This window comes from Tetrao urogallus (assembly GCF_951394365.1).
Source record: "Tetrao urogallus genome assembly, chromosome: 7".
Lineage (NCBI taxonomy): Eukaryota > Metazoa > Chordata > Aves > Galliformes > Phasianidae > Tetrao > Tetrao urogallus.
The window spans coordinates 16,635,926-16,656,698 of NC_136820.1; the positions used below are offsets into that span (position 1 = coordinate 16,635,926).

The 20,773-nt window shown below is 33.1% G+C and overlaps 1 protein-coding gene across 1 annotated transcript in view; it reads right to left on the bottom strand.

The window, feature by feature from the left end:
• Positions 1-20,773, bottom strand: part of KCNH8 (potassium voltage-gated channel subfamily H member 8) — a gene marked incomplete at both ends in the record, with an annotated part of 154,193 nt that overhangs the window by 58,756 nt on the left and 74,664 nt on the right. Inside the window, 3 exons of the mRNA XM_079538695.1 lie at positions 1,824-1,981; positions 13,834-14,074; positions 16,942-17,069. Coding sequence (XP_079394821.1) covers positions 1,824-1,981; positions 13,834-14,074; positions 16,942-17,069 — 527 coding nt within the window. The remainder of the gene's footprint in view (positions 1-1,823; positions 1,982-13,833; positions 14,075-16,941; positions 17,070-20,773) is intronic.

The following is a 20,773-nucleotide window of genomic DNA, read 5'->3' on the forward strand; positions in this document are numbered from 1 at the left end:
CATACAGATAAATATATAGATGGTATATACATGCTGTGACTTTCACATTAGAGCCCTCATCTTTGCATATGAGCCTACATTCTGTTGCAGCACAAACAAATAATGATATCTGAGGTGAGATTAACTAGTTTCCTACAAATAAGAAGTATCAAAAGAACTGTTAAAAAAGTAAGTGCACTCAACAAGTTATTACCCATAACTAAATTATAACCATTTTTATTAAGTTAAAAAAAAACATTCCTAGGTATACAAACAGCAAATCAGATATATTTTTTAAATTGTAGACACTTTACTTTAATGTCTAAAGTCTGCCTCATTCCAAAATAATTTGCTCATAAATTTGAACACAGATGTAATTAATCATACATAATTGTAATGAATTTCCTCATTAGTCATGTCAAAAACTCGGCTTCTATTGTGCCTAATCTGTCATTGGAAGACCTCAAATACCATCAGCCAGCTTTCCTTTCTATGTCATAAATTTAGACAGACAAAATGAGGAGTCAGCACTCATACTTGTGTCTGTGTAGATTTTGCTCTGTCCACAGACATAAAGCCATGTAAATTTTCCAGTTGCTTAATCCTTTTAGACTAGGTAGGTTAACCTTTTTCTGTCAAAATGACAGAGTCAGAATTTTATCTAAAATCAACAAAAAATTCAATCGTGGCATTCTTTGATACTAAGAAGTGTTGAGAAATAAAGTTGATATCTAGTAAGGGAGTTGTTTACTTTAAAGCATCATCTCCTATGTAAAAAAAAAAAAAAAAAAAAAAAGGAAAAAAGGAAATAATAAAAAATGTGATACATTTAAGTACTAGTGGCAGTCTTTCATCCTTTTTTGTCTGCTTGGTTGTCTGGTTTTCCTAAACAAACGGTTTTTTTGTTTTATACCACCACTAATCACTCAGAGAGAAGCAAATTAAATCAGGAATACAGGCTTCCCAGGGGAGAGGTCAGCAAGCCTACCAGAGATGAAATACACATTTGGATAATGTTCTTAGAATTATGGTTTGAATTTTGGGTGCTCCCATGTGGAAACACAAGTAGGAATCTATGACCCTTGTGGGTACTTTCCAGCTCAGAATGTTATATGATTCTATTATTTTATTATTAACACTAAAAACCATTTTATTTCAGCAGCATTGTACATATTTCCATGGTTCCCTTCTATCCAATGAACACAGGGATGGGAGGAGCAAGAATCTGATCAGTCACTGAGGCTAGGAATGAACATGACTGAAGCCTCTGAAGGTTCACCAATTAGTGATAGTGCAGGATTCCTGTGGGGCGTAAAGGCAGTAGGGACAATTCTTATGGTTTCACTTCTATGTCCAACATTGTTAATACACTTCACCACTTTGAACACGCTCTGACTACACAAATCTTCAAGGAAAGGGTGATACATATGTGGTATATATACATAGGCATTTACAGAATTCTATGTAGCTTGGAGAATATAAAGCGCCCCTAAAGAGCAGGCCTTTTTGCTGGGCCTGAATAGCAAAAGAGTGAGAAGCTCCCTGATGCCTCTTCTCACTGCTCTTTCAAGGCAACATCTGAGAGTCAATGGAATGAAAATCTGAGAACAAACATGAGGAAATGGTTTGTTAAATCAATAAAGTCTAAAAACAAGGAAAAGTGATTAACAACTTTTGTTAACTTTTGTTAACAATTAACAAAAGACACAAATGTAATTCAGTTCATTAAGTTTTAGCCTCCAGATTTGAAAAACAAAGGAAAACAAACAATAAGAAGAAGAAACAACAACAACAAAAAACACATACACAGTCTCCTCTGAAAAAAGATTATAGTTTGTACTTACCACAGTGACGTTGAAAGCATAAAGAAGATCAAAGGGAAGTGCAGCAATTAAATCAATTATAAACCAGGTAGTCACGTAATGGATACAAATAGATCTTGCTTCAAATATAACTTGGCCAGATTTGCTGACATATGTTGTTCGGAAATTTAGAATAATATCTGCTTGACAAAGAAGGAACAGAGTCAGAGACAGTGGTTTCTTTGCTCCTGGGGATAGTAATCTCCAATATTTATTGTTTTCTTTATGCATACCTAAGAAGCCCATACAATATTCTGGTAAGAGGTCCAAATACATAGAGCTAATACAATTGTTTCACAGATTTATTCTTTGCAAAAGAATATTTAAAACATTTAAATCTCACTGATTTCAAAGGAAGTTGGAATTAAAAAATGCATTGCTCTTTAAATAGCACCAAGTACAGTACATACAGTATCCAACTGTATTTTTATGAAAAATGAAGTTATATTTGTTGTGCGTAGAACCTATTTTTTTTTTTTAAGAAAATATTGAATTACTTTATTTAAAATGTGCAACTGAAACTTTCTTTTCGTCGTAGCTGTCTAGCACAGATGACAAATAATGTCAAGAGTAAACAATTTTTGTTGAAATGCTGAATGTTGAAATTTTTGTTTGAATGCTGAATTCATTTGAAAGAATGTTTTTTTGATTATGACAGTGATTGTAAAAGAGATATGAATTGCTTCATGGTTTGTGCATTTTGCATGTTCTTATCTAATGTTGCAAGATGAGCGTCTCTCAATATAAGATATAGTTTTGAAGTCTTGCCAAAACATATTAACAATTAAAGAAAAGTTCAGCTTTTGACAACAAAGTCTCATTTATTTTCACATCCTACAAGATGAAGACTGTAATCTGTCCTCAAGCTATGCACCCAGTTTCTACCAATATTAGTGTGAACTACTTTTAAAACTTTTACAATGTCAGAAAAGAGCGCAGCCAACCATTAAGGCTGGTGTTTTAAGCAAGATAATTAGCCAACTGCCTTGCAAAATCTAATATCTTGCCTTGAAGACCATGTAATAAAAGAAAAGGATGTGATCCCATGTGTCAGGAAGACATTCAGAGTGTAACTGTTTTTCTCACAATAATATAAAAGCTTCAAGGTGATGTTCTTGGCAGCCTGAAAACCAGTGGACTTTCTTTACTGTTGAATTCATGGGACATATTTATCCGGCACGTAATAGGCTTGTCAGCTGTGTTATCTGTAATCCATGTAACCTATTATTAAGTGTTACAAGGAGGAAACTGCATTCTTTGTGCCCTCTGCCTCTGTTCATGGCGGCAGTGACAGCACTGACTTCTTTCTGTCTGCAGGATGATTCACAAGAAGGCATGTTTTCAGCTGCTGCTTCTACACATCACTCTTATATAGAGGTGGCAGCAGCTGCTGAGAGCTGGCTCCTCACCATGAACAAGGAACAAGGACTGTGCAGGTGACTGGGGAGTGTTTGTTGCACCAAGCAGATGTTTCCTATAGCCTCTGAGAAAGGGAAAACAGAAATGCCAAACAGAAAAACCTACAAGCCAAATCCAGTTTCTTGCCCACCAGTGGAGATGAAGGTATAGGAATAAAATGCATGCCTTGTAAACAGAAACAAAGACAGAATGAAAGTATTTCATAGGTTTACGAGGTATTATTGTTCTCTTTGGATGTAGATATTTCCTTTCCTCATAGCTGATTTCTGTCTGCTGGTTAAAGCTGCACCAGTTCAGCACATTCCTGAAAAAGGTTAATGAAGTCCTAAACTCAAACATATCTTAAATTTTGTCCCTTCAGAGATAAACATGACCAACAGTAACAGTACTAATATTGCTTTCTAAAAAAATTATTATTATTTTTAACTATAATCCAAATTTTGGCAGAACTAAGAAATATGTAGCATTAGGATTATTGTGTCTTGTACTCTTTGATCTCTAGGTTGTTTTGCAAGTCTAAAAATATTACTTCCTGCTCTGTACATGAGAATGAATACTCAGTTACTGTTATACCGTTTATTCTGCAATTGTCATTCAATGCAATGGCAAAAACCAGTATGCATGAATTAACATACTCTGCTCAGACAGCAAAATGAAAACAAAAAATGAGCATTATTATTTTTTTCCCTGTTGTATTTTAAAAAACAAAGCTTTAAAAATAAAAAATACACTTGTATAGAAAATATACACTGAAAATGAACTAATAAAATATGCAGCTAAAATTAAATGAGCCACAATTTTTTTAATTAGGATTATTCAAAAACTAATTTTTCATCCTTAAAGAAAGGATGTTTCTGACATGTATTTTGCAATTTTGTAAACAATCAAAAAAAAAAAAAACAAAAAAAAAAAAACCCAGTAGTTCCAGTTCTAAAATAATTTGGTAGTTTATGTATTGCTTTTATGCTTTTCAGTGTGGATGGAGAAATTATTTTTCAGCTGTATTTCATCCTGTCTTCCACATTCAGGTGTTTTCTTCCACTTTGGCAAAAAGATATGTATATATATATACTTGTATATATATATAAAAGTATTTATAAGATATGTACACAAACAACATATATCCATTTCTTTTTAAGGACAATTTTGTCTACAAAAAGAGATGCAATTTCTGAAAAATAAAATCTATTTGTACAGTGTAGTATGAAAAACAAGCATTGCAAGTACCTTTAAATGCAGATATATACTCACTTTTCTGCATGCCTAATAAAAAATCTTATATGTCTTTAAAAAATAATTGGCTAACATGGAGTTATAAATGTTATGCTAATATGTGATAAATTATTTTGCAACATTTTATAATGTGGTGAAAAAACTCTTTTTATCTGAAGATCAGTTACTGTTTGGATCTTGAAAATATGACCTTACCATAAATTTACACTTTGAAATTGTAACGTAATGTATGATACACACTTGGAAGTATTAAAAATTTTAGATATTGATATTCAGATCTTTAAAGAAAAAAAAATCCTGTAAGTTTTAGAAACAAAACTATAAAGCTTCCACAAAACTGTAAGATACAAAGTAATTTAGCAAATGTACATTAAAGGTAGAATAGTTCAGTGACAGTCAAGATTACAAGTATGAAATTGAAACTCCAGTATTATCTTCTGATACAACTTTAAGAAATTTGAGAAATGTCAACAGTATAGCAATTTACCAGGATAATAATGCAAAGGGAGACACAAAAAAAAACAAAAATAAAAGTGAACCCTAAAAATGTTACTCTAGAAATCATAAGCTTTCTTAACCACAGGAAAATGGTAGAACAGATCATTCTGGCATATATTCTAAACATGTAGTAATAAAAATAAATGTTAAATTGATGCCATGAATGAGTGAAAATGTGAATGATGTGAAATAAAAATGCTGTCTTTTGCTATAAAAATTATGTCTGCTGGATATAGCTATCAAACTAGCTGATTTCTACAGAATACTTTCTCGTTGTTTTGTTAGTTTATTGGACACCCACATTTTTCAAAGTGTAGTGCAGAGTCTTAACACAAAATGACTTAGACACAAATATGAGACTATTTGGTTTCGTAGATTGAGTTCTTACATGCTAAAACCGGATACATTTTAAGATACATTCTTGAAGCTACAAAAATATTTTGTAATTATTTTTATGGTATTAAAATGTGAAATTGGAATGATTTCATATGGTTCAAAATGAGCAAAAATGTCCATTCAGCTCCACATGGGTGCAGTATAGTCAGCTGCCTGCTGTTCACATTTACGCATCAGCATGGTAGCACCAACCACGTGCGTAACTAATTAATGTATACGTAGTTGTATATGGAAGAAAGAAATATAGGGATATTTTTTCACAAGTTAAAGTATTTCTCAGTAGTTCGAGTTACAGAGCTTTGAAAAAATAAGACAGAAATGTTACATTTTCTGGCAACTGGCGACATGAGCTCTATAAAAAAAAAAAGTGAAACTTCCCATTCTCATTACTCAGAAACATACATTTTGTAGTTACCAGGGTTAAAAAATGGATTTGCTTAGTTATCGCACATGAGTATTTTTGAGAAAACTAAAGCTTTAACAGAAAAGGAGATAAACGCTTGCTTTAAATTCCTGTACCAAAGGCTTATCAATGTACGTATGCAATTCACTGTTCAAGACTGAAGAGATTAGAGTATTTTCTGTATAGCATTTCTGCCTTCTTTTCAAAGCAATTTAGGAAAGCAGTCCCATATAACTTTTATAGATACACAAAATCAAATAGAAAATGGCAAGTGCTTCTTTCTGCATTCAATTCATTAAATAAAAGTCCAGAGGGAAGTAGCTAAGTATGATCTGTCTTTTATTTCTTGACAGCTTTGCAAGCTGTACTTGGGTATGAAGAGTTTCTTTGGGCAACTTTATTGACAACCTAACTGCTCTGTGAAAGGAGTAAATGAGGAAGCTGAAGAGGGGGAAGTGGATGGAAGAACTCTTAGGCTAAACTACTTCTAAAAGCACAAAAAATCTTTAACAGAAATTTAAAAATGAGCTTTTAGCCCAGAAGATTTTAGTTTTAGGAATGATATATTCCTCAGTCTTTTGGGAATTGCTTTTAAGAAGTGGAACATCAACATTTTTTTTTACTTCTTTATTGTTTTCTCATGATTAAAACTTTAAGCAACAAGGATAGTGAGCAAATTGAGACAACAAGGATTAAACGTCAGCAAACTGCGCAGTAGCCTACTCTGAAAATACCCATTTAATATTTAATATATATATAACATTTATTGAAGAATTTTATGATATTTATATAACATGTATATAACATTTATATTCAATAAGTTATAGCTTACTGTGCACTAGCTTCCACCTACAGATGACATTAATCTATGAAAGTACAGTTTGAAATTCAATGTGAGTATCAATAATATAACACCTCAGAGGTTCCAGACAGCTCCACAGCATCAGAACTATCAGTTTTCCTTAGTAATGTAAGTGTTGAAGTTTTGTTATGGATGCCCTGAGATGAACTGAGCATAAATGAAGTGAATGTAATAACTTTGGAGATTAACTAGTTCAAAAATTTTCTATAAGATATATGTCAAAATATTATTTATACATATGCTGTAACAATCAACTTCATCCTGTGCAAGCTTCATACTTAAAGCTGTATTTGATACATTTGTTTCAGATTTGTATGAGAACTAGTCTCCCTTCTTGAAGCCAGAAGAGTATTGAACAAACCATTTATTAGTAAGTGTTATTACTGTATAAAAATATTTCTAAAGCAAAGTCATCTCATTGAATTTTTCCATTTACTTTAGAAAAACATCATTTTAAATGATATTGCAAGATACGTGGATCATGTCATGTGCTCAGAAAAGCAGAACAAGAGACATAAATAATATCTCTGATATGAGCAAAACCATTAAAAAAGTTACCTAAAACTAAAGCAAGAGTAACATCTAATAATACCATAATTAGTTGACTCATTTCTTTACAACTTTTAAAATATTACCTTTACATTAAAATATTTGATGTAAAGAGGGAGGGGAGGACAAAGCCTCTCTTTTTCTCATAAGGGCAAAAGCCAGGTTCTTATTTTAAGCTGAATAATTCAAAATTAATTACAATTACACAGCAAAAAATAGACTTCACACAAATTGAAGATCAAGATAATGTCTAGGCTATGCTAGTCTCTATAAGAACGACCTTTAATTCATACGTAAAACAAGATAACTTTTTATTCCACAGACTTCTGTCTTGTTTTAGCATAGATACACATATTTTGTTAAACAAAACCTACACTTTCGGCCAGTTCTAACCTGTGCTGCATGCTTTGGCTCCTGCCCAAATTTGCTGCTGTGTGGACGAGTTGATGAGCACAGCAGAAACAAAATACTCCAGTCCAAAAAGCAGCAAGTCAGTATAGAGTGACACTGTACAAAGGTGAACCTGTGCTGGCAGCACTCCACAGAGACAACTCAAAATTGCCCGTGTCAACAGGTTTCAAACACATCACCCCACTATTTCCCCTGAATATTTAAATAGATATTTCTCAGCTATTTGAGCTCCAATTTCCATCATCATATTATGCAGAATCGCTTCATAGTAAGAAAAAATTAATGGCAAATCAGTGACCAATCACCCTTATAAAAGCTGTTCTTGCTCAGGCTCCTTAGCCAAATTTCTTACCTCCCAATCTTCTCAGTCTCCTGACTTATGCCTGCTGCTTTCTCTGTTTAACCTCCATTGCTGCTCAGGTCTTGTGCCCAACAAAAGTTCTGCTCTTCACACCCACTGACCACATATGTCAGTTGATTCAGCTCCTTTTTTCTTTTCCAATCCTACTTCTGCTACCCTCTAGCCCAGAGACTGGTCAACTTCTTTGACCAACCCCATGCAATGTAAGTGAGAAGTCCTGTTGTGTACTAAGTCCATAACATGCATGCAGAGAAGATAACCACTGACTTGTAAATCTTACAAAACTTTTTGGTTTTGGCATGATCAACCTCGAACTTAAATCCTGACCCTGATTTATCTTCTGATTGGATCTCATGGTTAACTAGCCATGAGCCTACTGTTTCCGTTACTGGCAAAATGTGGGCACATATTCTTTTTTTTAAAAAAATCCTACAAAATGAAATGTGGTATCTCTAAAACTTGTGTGACATCACAGTGAAATACTGAAGAAAATCAGCTCCTACAAAAACAAAAAACAGGGCGGTTATTTTTTTTCTTCAAAAATTTTAGTCTGCATAAAGGTGATATTCCTAATTTATTTTACTCAAATTAAACTCTCATACTGCATCCACAGGAGTAAACTTCAGAAGGATGGAGAAGAATCATCATACTGTCTTTCAAATTTGCTGTCATTGTGGCTGCATGTTTTCGTAATGCTTTCAAAATTTCTGACGTTAATATAGTGATTTATCTAAAAATACTTATTCCTTTCCTTATTTGAGAATTCTAATGATTTTACTCTCCTTTTTGTGATCATATTATTTTATGCACAGAATTTCCATTTCCCCTCATAAAAATCCATGTTCTAGCACCCCAGCAGTGCTCAGTTCACACTAAAAGACAACGTATTTCATAGCTGGGTATAAATTTGCTGGGAACTTAGGGTGGATCAGTAGGTCTACTGAACTATTTTGTGACTCTTGAATTAAAGTTCAGTAGGAAATCACATTCTTTGCCAAACCATTCTCTTATACATTTCTGTCATGACAAAATTCATACACATGCACACTTAGTCAGTAGTATGAAAGTACTAGTTTATACTGCTGCTCAAGGAAGAGAAGAAAGACTGTGTAAAAAGCCAGAGGTTCTACTTAATGTGTAATGCAGGTTGCAATCTTAGATGATATTAAAAAAGTGAAAACTGTAAAATAATATTCAAACTATAAGTCCTTAAGATGTTTTTAAGAATTTTCCAATTTCAGAAGCAAAGTTCTAAAATATGTTTTGTATAATCTCAGTTTTCAATCCCTATTATAAAATTAAATTAAAAAAAAGAGGTAATCCAATGATAAAACTATTTGCAGGGCAGCTGAACCACTTTACCAATAAACAGGATTACATTACCTGAAACAGTTGATTTTCATCTGCCAACATTCTATTTTTCTCCTTAGGTTTGATATTTTTTTTTTAAACAAAGCCTACTGGTATTAAACGTATCATCAAGCTACAGCAAAATAGCAATTTAGGATTAGTCAGCTGATTCAGTAACTTCTCATGGCAATCTTTTTGATTACAGAAAATGCTAGGTAATATAATTTTTTCACCTCTCTTTTACTGTAAGCTAAATAAAGTTGAAAATTCTGCTTTGCAACACTCACAACTGAGTTTGGAATAAGGTGTATAACCAGTCAAGTTTCTCCTACGAGTTTATTCATTATTGGACACTAATATGCTGATCACTGAACAGCGTATGAGGAATGGTGTGGTCTCTGCTCAATGGCAGCACCCTGATTTATGTTCTCAGCCTTGCTCTAGTACAGCCTGACATATTGACAAAATGTTCAGAGATTTTAATGGAGCAAGATCTGTTTTCTGGCATGATGGTCCATAGCAGAACTAGTTTTCAAAACCTTTCTGTAGCTGAGACACCAATTTGCTCTTCCTTGTTATTTGTTCCTACAGTAGATGATAATGGGATACTGAAGACAGAACTGTTTTACTTGGGTAAATTATCCATTAACATCAAAGTCTGAAAGCATTAGTGATTTGAATGGATATGGCAGAAAGAAAAGACATTCCTTCCAGGAGTACAATACAGTCAGTGTTAATGTGCTGGCATGGAGTGTTCAAGCCAATATCACAATTACAAGTTGCTGTACCCACGACTGCAGCCATGCTGAGACACACAGAATGACAAGCATGCCAAAAAGTAAAATTGAGGTTTTACTGGCAATGCTATGTGTACTGAGAGCCCAGGAACTCAAATCCCAGTATCATAAAGCAGACCAAAAGACCATAAGCTTAAAAAGTAAAGAGTTGTTATGCTCCTTAATCCACTTCCTTGATTTTCATCCCTGTGATTTTATGTTTTCAGTATGGTCTCTTTATCCATGAGGATGTTCAACAGAGATTTTCTAATCTCCTGTAATCTCATTTCTAGAGTAGCTGATAATTCACAAAAGCTGTGTGTGTGTGGTAGGGAAGAGAGGTGGAATAGATAGTTAGGTTGTCTTTTATTTTCTTCTATTCTGATTCTTAGAAATATGGTTAATTTTGTTGTTCAGGCCCCATAAATAACTACCTGTAAATGAAGGACCCACCTACCCACCTATGTCAGGTGAGAGAAAGAAACTTCAAAGTAAATATTATCATAAAGCTGGTAATCTCACTCATCAAATGAAACAAAAAGATAATTATTTTAAGCATTTGATTAAATATACTAATGTTAAAAAGGCTTTCTCTCCTCCTCTTTATGATTTTAAGATGCATGAATCCATCAAAGAGTTCTAATCACAGGATAGCAGCATCAAATTATACACGTACAAGAAAATGTTAAATATATATATTACATAGGGAATATATTCCATGCACATATTCCAAAGGGAAAGAGATCCAAGCGTGTGTTCAAACAATGCATCACACAATTTATCAAAGCACTAGCACATACAGGAAACATCAAGTGAAAAATACTTTAAGCTGTAATTCAACTTAATAATTGTAACTTTTTTTGAAAAGCTTTAATTACATTCTATCTCCAACACCTTCCCCAAAGACATCATATACTAGGTTTTAATTATTATTAATCTTCTGTTTATTCTTTAGAGGTCTTTAAGACAGTCAAACCTCTAGCTAGGTATATTCCTTTTTCATAAATAATTTAATTCAGATCAATACTACTACTGATAAGTACCCTAAATCAGATGAACACTTTCATACGTGTTTTTATCATGCTTATGCATATGCTGAATTGCATATTGGATAAGCCTAAAATATATATTTTTAGCCACTATATTTATTCAAATTCTTCTGCACAAACGCCTCTATCTTGTTCCTTCCCTTAAACTGATGTGCAGACAACATCTCTCCTTTTTATTGTCATGGCTCTGCTTCCTTTGATAACATAGGTAAAAAGTAGGGCCTTCCAAATCCAAAGCCAAAGAGTTTAAGCAAGTTGCATGAGTAAAAAGAATATTATCCCATGTTCTGAGAAATCTGAATGAAATCTGAGAAGATAGACTCCTGCTGCTCAGTCCATGATTACAACGCTGTTATGCCTCAAGCCATGATTACAGGGCTGTAAAGTAGCTGAAGACCCCACCTCAGGCATTTTCCCATTGACCAACTCAAATGGAAGTGTCATAGTTTTACTGAACACTTCTCATTAACTTTTCGAAGAGCTGCAGTGCAGCAATGCCCTGAAACTTATGTTTAAAATTATGCATACTGTTAATCTTACCACTTTTAATACGGTTCCTCTGGTTCTTAGACATTCATTCAATATTTTAATGGAAGGGACCACTGAGATATGACTATAAATATACAATTTTCTTTAAATTTAATGCAGAGATTTAAATGCAGTATGATCTTTTACTGAATGCTCCATAATCCTTTTCCACAATTAATTTGGGAAAAATCAAGGCATTAGTATAACTGGAGGAGAAAAATTATTACGTTATAGTGCAGTGTTGGCTTACAAATAATATTAGCTATTCAAATAAATATTTTCTCACATTTTCAACATTTTTTTTTAATTTATTTAGTTATAAGCACAGTTTGGTTTCCTGGATGATGGAGCTAACAGTCTAACCAGAAAATATCAAGTAAAACTGATAAAATAACTTACTTTCATTTTTCATACCCAACTATTTTATTGATCACAGAGATACTATGGATTTTGACTTACTAAAATTCTGTTTACTGCAAAGGATATAACAAAAAAAAGTTGCACTGAGCAATACACCATCTGTGTTGCTACAAATGAACACTAAAGTACATAAATTAGATAGGCCCATATTAAATTCTCATACTCAGATTCTAGCAGTCACATTCATAGCACAGACTTGTAATCTACACCTGTGTGTTTAAGAGTACAACTACTAGCAAAATATCTTAGCCTTGAGTCTATGATTTTAATAAACATAAAAAGACTCCCAGGTAGATCAAGTAGAATAATTTCATATTGAATTCTTTAAAATGTAACATGGAGTCATTTATGGCTCACTGGACTCATAAATATGGTCTTTGTGCACAGCACAAAAACTGATCCTCTGTGATCTGTGTTGCAGAACACAGATTTCTTACTGCAATACTGTTGTGTAATTCAATATGGATCACTTGCGTTAACTTGGGAGTCAGCCGAGATGTAATAGGGAGCACAAAGAGGAAAACTGCACAATAAGTATAACAGCAAATCAATAAAAAGGAGAAAATACAAATGTTTATCCATCCTGACATCTGATTGTTCCATCAGCAAAGTATCTGTGGGTTTTTCTGTCTATATTAAACAGAGAGATTAAATAAACTCTTCAAAATTTTCATAAGAAAGGCTTCTGTTAAACTAAAGACAATCGGAGTTGTTGCTTAATATTTAATATTTAACTTTCAGTCTTCAGTTTTCTTAGGGAAGATTGTAACATTGTTGTCACATTTTTTCAGGAAAAAAAAAAAAGAAAAAAGTAAAATAGGAAACAATGTTAAACATTAGGGAGATTTTATTATTTTATTCATTTTCTTTATCTATTAGAATCTTTCCCAATTCTTTTCACTTTCAAGAAAGACATGTTCAGCTTTGCTTTTTTTTTTTTTTTTTTTTCTTTCAAATGACTTCTTCACCTGCATATTTTCAAAAGATTTGATTGTCAGTGTGACAGCAAACAGTGATTTAGTGGTAAAAGAATAACAGAAAATACAACATCTATGTGACCCTAGCCAGGGGTTCTTTTCTAGATTCATAAAGAAATGAATAAAAGATAATAAAAAATTCCTCTGCCAAACTTTCTTTGCTATTAGGCATCACTTTATTTTCCTTTTAATTCATTGGAGGCATAAATATTAAACAAGGTCACTGAAACAAAAGTTTAGAGAAAGGATCAGATGCCAAGATGCAACATCTTAAATGTTATTCCAGTTGTCAGTATAGAATATCAACACTGCACATTAGCATCACTGTAATAACAGTTTTAATCTTACAATATTAATGATTTTCAACTTGTAGTCTGTGTTTGTATAAGTGCTTGCAAAACTAAATAAGAAAAAGATGTGTTATAAATAACTTCATTGTAATTCATGGGCAAACTGTGATTGGTGTTTCAGAAAACTCTTAGGCATCCACAAGGTAAGAGAAGGATTGTGAACCTTAAGTTCAAACTACTTTTTGAGAAATAGCAAGACTACCTGAACCAATTTAATGTACATAAACAGTTAATCAAAAATTCAAATAAATTCTCAAACTATACAACTAAAATTCATTTATTTTCAAATCATGAAAGTATATTTCCTCTATTGCATTAAAACTTAGAAGTAAAACAAGCAACAACAACAACAATAAAACAACAGAAAAGCAACTCAACTCAACCCCCCAAAAGCTCCAAATATATCTTACCAATGATAAAAAGAATTTCCACTGCAATGTCACTGACAGTTGTGCTTCGAGTTGTAGACAGCTCATCATGGCCAATAAAGCAAACATTGTAAGGTACAGTCACAGCAACATAAAACGTTGCCAGTAAAATAAGCCAGTCCCAGCCAGCTTTGAAAGTGCTAAAATGCAACAGTATGAATTTGGATTTTTTTGCATCTGATACTTTGTATTCTGGAAATGCTGGTTTATCTACAAAAACATTCTGAAAAGAGAAAAAAAAGGTGATATGAGACAAAGCAATAATTTGATCACGCCAATATTTCTTCAAATGTAGCTTTTTTTTTTTTTTTTTTTTTTTTTTTCTACATAGGGCAAAGAAATATGATGGTCAAATGCATACAAGAATTAAAGATGTAAAATAACTTTCAAAACCACTAACATATGTGCAATATGTGAATCTTAGGCACATTCTTTGAGTTTTTCCTATTTCCTGGGAGAAGTATTTTCTGTGTACCAAATGCTGAAATATTTTATCATCTAGTAAATCAGTGATTTGTAGTAAAATTGAATGGATATAACTGCGTCAGCTAGACCTAAATTTTAAGTAGGTAGTGATTATTAAGTACAGATTTATGAACAAGTGAGACAAAATCAGGCCTGCACTTCAAATAACATTAAACATATCTCGTTTTCAGAATGAAAGCAGCATTATTTTCAAATGTGAAAAGTGGCTGTAAGACATGGCATAAAGCACTATCATAAAAAATGGAGAAGTAATTATGGAAGTAATATTACATTTTAGTTGCACATTTCATTTAACTCTTCAAGCAAATGTTGCTTGCATTTACTTCCAACTCACATTTGACATGCGTGATTTATACACTTGGGGCTGCCTTCAGGTTGTATGAGAAAGGTCATACTAAATATTTTAAAGCATCAGATTATCATCACAGCTGCTTCTATAAATGTGATTGATTACAAATTTTTTAACTATAGGAACCTCATATACATTCAAGGCAAATTGAGAGAGTGGGGCATGTGAAAAATATTTTTTCTGTTCTGAGCTGAAATTAGGGCTGCCTTTACTAGCTGGACAATATATGAAGATGCATAACAGCTTCACAGATACATGAGTTAGCTTTCCAACAGAGTTTGACACAGCAACTTATTTTAGGAACCTCAAGGATCCATTGAACTAATCACAAAAACTCAGCTTCTGAGGTTCATTGAAATGAGGCTCTGGTCCTAGAGAAAAAGTACATAAAGAAATAAAACATTACTGAAAATTTACAGTCTCCCTAAAGAAGTGCATTTGACACAGACACAGGGACTGAATCTAGCAAAGTATTTCTTCTTCTCTTGGGTGAACTGTCGCTAAATGGCAACAGTTTTCTGCCAGACAGGCTAAAGCTTTGTGTACATGAGGACAAAATAAGAATGAAGGTATAGAAAGGAATAGATGGTACTGAAGGCAAAATATCCTTTCTACACATACTTCTAGATCTGTCAGAAAGTATTTTCAGATTAGCTCTAGCCTGGTCCAGTGGATTATACAGCTGCTAGCAGTTGTAGAAGATCTCTTGGTTTTGTTTCCTCTGAATCAGTACAGTTCATGAGCACTGAGACATTTATAAATCAAAGCAAAATTAGTAGAAGTAACTATCTAATTTTCTTGAAAATTACACTCTTGACCTAAAACAAAATACTGATGTAGACTCATTATAATAGGACTTAAAATCTGTCTGCCTTCACTGTGAGATAATGCCTCATTTCATCCTGAGTCCTGAGGCCTTATTGTGAAAGTAGCAAAGGTCTCTGTTAAAGACTTCAGTTCTCTTCACAAATTTTATAAATGTTTATCTTTCATTTTCTAGGGTTTTAACAGAACCTCTTACTCTGATGAAAAGCAGCATATGCTTCATCAACAGTCTGGTGTTATTCACTAATAAATTTTTTTCCTGTCATTATGCTTGTTTAATGCTGTTCCAGTTACGAAGACTTACAAGACAAGTGTCACTTATTCAGTGAGTTAAGATTACTTCTGATCATAATGGTACTCACAACGAACATAACAACAACTGCATGGCTGCACACTTGACTGCATTTGCCTCGTCTATCATATCTTTTTTCTTTGAGAGATTCTTTTGAAACACTGACATCCTTACCTTCTTCATTCATGAATCAGAGGGACTGAATTCTCATTGCTGTTAGTGTCAGTCCGTTCCTAATCACAGAGCTATGGTCATATTTTCCAAAGTTTGTATTTTTTTTTCTTAAATTCTTCTAGTTATTTAACACTTAAATTTTTAAAACATTTGTAAGATTATTTTTTTAACATTTAATCTTTTTTAGCATATTTCTTTATTACAACAGCTTTTAACATTTAACATTTACACTCAGTTGAAGTGTATGCTGTTGTATGTTGTGTTGTCTTCTGTGTATTCTCATATTCTCAGTCTAACCAAGACTTTTCTGCTATTAATTTCTAATCTGGTAATGTATCTGCACTGTTCCTTAATTTTGGTGACCAACAGCTTTTCAGGGTGATCACATTACATATACTTGGTCTGCTTTTTCCTCAAGATAAAAAGGGACTATCAAAGATTTTTAAACACATTTAACAAGTATTTTTCTCCGCAGTTAGGAGATCATGCCAGCAAATGGAGCCAGGACACTGTTTTTCTTTGATCTACTTTGAAACTGTATGTATCTCATTATCTCAGTTCCCTTAACTTAGAATTCTTCCCCACGTTTTGTTTTTTTACTTACATTTTAAACTTTTATGTCGAAGTGAAAAATATAGGAACTGATTTGAAGTAGACCATTTTGATACTAGTGAAATACAAACAAGAAACTAAATACTGTTCTGAGATTTTAAGACAGACTGTTTTTGAGAAACAGTTTGATTAAATTATTATTGAGATGCTCCTGAGGTAAAATAAATAAAAGCATTATTGACACATAAAGTGTACTGAAGTAAACAGAAATGAACTTCAGTATGCTTTACTCATCTTGTCAAAGTTATGATTAAGGCAATCTTCAGGTATCTACTGACCTCTAGTAGTCTGTTTTTTAAAAAAGAAATGACAGTACAAAGCACGTTTGAAAAAAAAGAAGAATCACACCTACGTTATTAATTTTTAATTTGTTCTTCTCTCTTCTTTGTAGGTGTCCAGAGATATGATAAAGGACAGCTCTACTTCGTCTTCGTGCTGAATCAATATGTGACCCTGCTCGTCCTCTTCCTTTCCATTTGTCTGTAGAACAGAAGCAAGAGTCCATGAAACATCAGGAAACTGCACTTCAACCTTTGCGAACTGAGCTACTTTCATTTTATTTATTTTTTTCTATTTTTTTTTTTTTTTTGAGGGGGAGGGGAGCAGCTGGATTTATTTTTTAAAACAAAACAAAAAATGCAGAATCAAAACAAAATCTTAACAAACAAGTAAAATTCTGTATTGCTTTGCATTTTAAAGCAAACCACGATATCAGAATGTGTTAACTTGAAAAGCTGCTTATTAGTAGTAATATGCAATTTTTAATTTGAGGCTTCTGGATTTCTAATTTTCTTTTCACATGATCACAGGCATAATCACTTGACATGTTTTTTGATGACATGAAATCCATTAAAGAATGAGCACTGCTTTGGAAGCTTTGTGGTTTTTCTCTCGACTCAGATATCTGTAATTGTAAATCATGAAATCATGTTTTATCTTCTTGCTTAGACAGCAGTAAATTCAAAGCAACTCCTGTGACTCTGCAATACATCATTATTCTGAAAAAAAGAAATTATGAGAATAAAGAAATAAGCTATCTGTCAAACAGGTTTAATTAAAGTCAGTTCAATGCATATTAATTAGGTAGGGAAGAAAAAACAGTACAGCCAGAAATAAATAACAAGCAAAATAGCTAAATCTTGAAACCTGTCTATGAAAGATCTGAATTCTAGAAAATCGATGTGTTTTTTGTCTCTTCAGAGTAGAAGCATAAATAGGGAAAAAGTTAGAATACCAAACTTTCCAAACTTCTCCATGAAGAAAGCTTCAATTAATCCATACAAAAACCCTATCCATATGAGGATTTTTTATGTCAGTAAAGAAGAGAAAGGGTAAAAAAAAAAAAAAAAAAAAAAAAAAAAATACACTGCAAAACAAAAAATTAAAACTCAAAAGAAAACTATCAAAAGTGGAAGGAGAAGCTTCATACTTCCTACTGCAGATTTCCCATTTCTATTTTGTGCCTCCAAAGAATGAAAGTGAAACAAAGAAGGGTAAAAAAGGTTGGAAAATACTTATAGAATTTTTTAAAAACTTTATATCTTAATGATCAAACTGTATAAAATATGAACTAAATTAAAAAAAAAAAGTGTAATTTTACAGTTTATCTCTGAACAAAACAGCTGAGTCTGTTGAATTAGGTCTCCACTATAGGTTTGGATAGCTGTAGTATAGTTTTGCTGTTTCAATTTAAAATTCTTTTTGAAACTTTCTGCAGGCCTCTCTTTCTTTTGTTTCTTGACCTAGACAGCCATTCCGGATAAAGCCATTCAGTTCAATCTGCTGCCTCCTGAAGTAATCAATAAAACATGCTTCAGAAATGATACAAACAGGCTGAGAAAGCAAAAAATTATCCTTGCCTAGTTTGTGGCTGACAACATTTTCCAGACTCTTCCACCAAAGGCTTCGTCCTCACAGTGTCTCATACTGAATGCCTTTTAGGTCTTTAACCTACAAAGCACAAGGTAGACTTTGCTGGTAGGTGATAGATACAACAGCCTCGGTGATATGGAATGAGAACCACGTTGAGTTGCATTGCATACAGCAGGCACAGTGCCTTCAGTTTGTGTTTTTTCAAATATTTTCAGCAGTCTCAGTAATACAGGGCTATGCTGCTATGGCAGTTATTTCAGTAGTTTCTTCTTCCAGAATAACATACAACATTCAAGCCATGGACAAACAATTGGTTTATGCTGTCAGCTTTGTTCTTACTAGTACCTAAATTCAGAGTTGCATTTTATACGCCATTGGATTGATAATATTTTGGTTTAGACAGATCTAATTTCTCCTACATAGGTTTAACATTCCAGTTGCTAGACCTTTTATTCATTAACATACCTGGATTGTGGAGCATAAGGCACTTAGAATCAAAATATCTACATTTTTTTGCACAGCAAGTGACTTTCATCACAGTGATTCCACCGTATGTAAGATATTAATGCTATCTTTTCTCTAACAAAATCCACTCTACTCCTAGAAACAGCAAAGCAACGATAGAAAAGGAAAGTGTAAAATTCATTACAAACTGCTATCGTTTTTCCCTTTAAGCTGAAAAAGATTTTTATGGTATTAACAGTCAAAGAATACAAATTGTCTTTGTAGGTATTATATCATTAGACAATTCCATTACTAGAGCACGTCAATAACTCATAACATAAATCAGTTAATGAAGTTTGTGATTTCTCCTACTTTCTGATCTTCCTAGTGCCTTTAGGAAAAGAGGTAATGTTAATACTAAACTATTTTGTTCATTGCCTGCATCTTTGATATGTGTGTGATTGTTATCAATAACCTTCACTCTGTTCCATATCTGTTTACTGATCACTATTCTGAAGAAGACAGTTTATTTATTTTTATGAATATAAAGCTGTTTCTTCTTAATACTTAAAAATTATTAGATGTCTGACAGATTTATTTGTCTTTTCATTGCTGTTTTTAGGAAAAACAAACAAACACCCAGTGAATACAACCATCAGCAGGAAGGTACTTTAAATGCTTTTATTTGAGCATGAGATAAACATAAAATCAAAAGGATTTCTCATCTCCTCAACTGCTGTAAGAAATTAGCGTTCTAAAAAAAAGCTTGTTAGGGGCTCCATTGCCTGGCACTTCTATACATTATCCCTGTGTGATTATAGTCCCTACTTTAAAATAGGAAGCAGCTTTGCAAATTATCATTAACCCCCCCTTTCTTTGATGAGAAAAGTGGCAATATGTTTTTTCACACCTTGTGATGCCTTTCTCTGTTATGCTTTTTTGTATGTTTGTTGTTTTTTTTTTTTTTAATGAGATTAACTATAGCAACATACTCACCACTGTGACAATCTCAGAAGTCTTTTCTAAGAAAAGCAGCTAACTCCTCCTCCTCTCTGTCAGTCTTAACTGTACTCTCATAAGACCTTGAGAATTCTTATGAACTTGTCAGGCCCACAGAAAACACAAGAAAATGCAAATGCTTTTTTAATGGTTGGTATTTTTTGTTTTATGAGGTATAGAGGGGGAAAGTCAAACAGTCTGGGGATTTGCTCTGGAAATACATGCACACCTGAGTCCACATAAAATAATTCTACTGCAAACAGTGGAACACACATAACAGGCTGTGAGGCTACAGATTTGGGTCTCTCAGCAGTAGCTATTGAAACAATAGACTTAACCACCCTGGGCAAGACCATACTTGCTTTATTATTTTATTTTTAAATCTATACAATTATTTATATCCAACCTTAACCACCTGCTTGCCACAGCTGTTCTGTTTGCTTGTGTAGCTGACAGGTGAGGGTAAGATACATTGACTTTCCTTCATGCATTGTAAATATGTCCATATAAGCACACTACAGGCAGCAAACCTGACCATCCACCAGATGGATTTAGGGAGGATAGTATAGATGTCAGTATCTCAGAACAACTTGCAAGGAAGATTTCTGCAGAAAAGCAGTGTGTTACAATGTGATGATTCTACTTTTACATGGACAATCAATCCTAAAGTGCCTACTAGCTGGGAAAAGTCAACTTCTTAGGTTTATTAAAAAATGTATTTTATAGTTCTGTAAGTAGTTTTGCATAAAGGTGCAGCACAATGATAATAAGAAAACTTTTTATCTTTGGATGTCCGAGGGAAGTACGTGGGACAAACAAAAATTTTGCTAACATACACACAGAAATGGATAAGTTAGCAGATGAGCTAA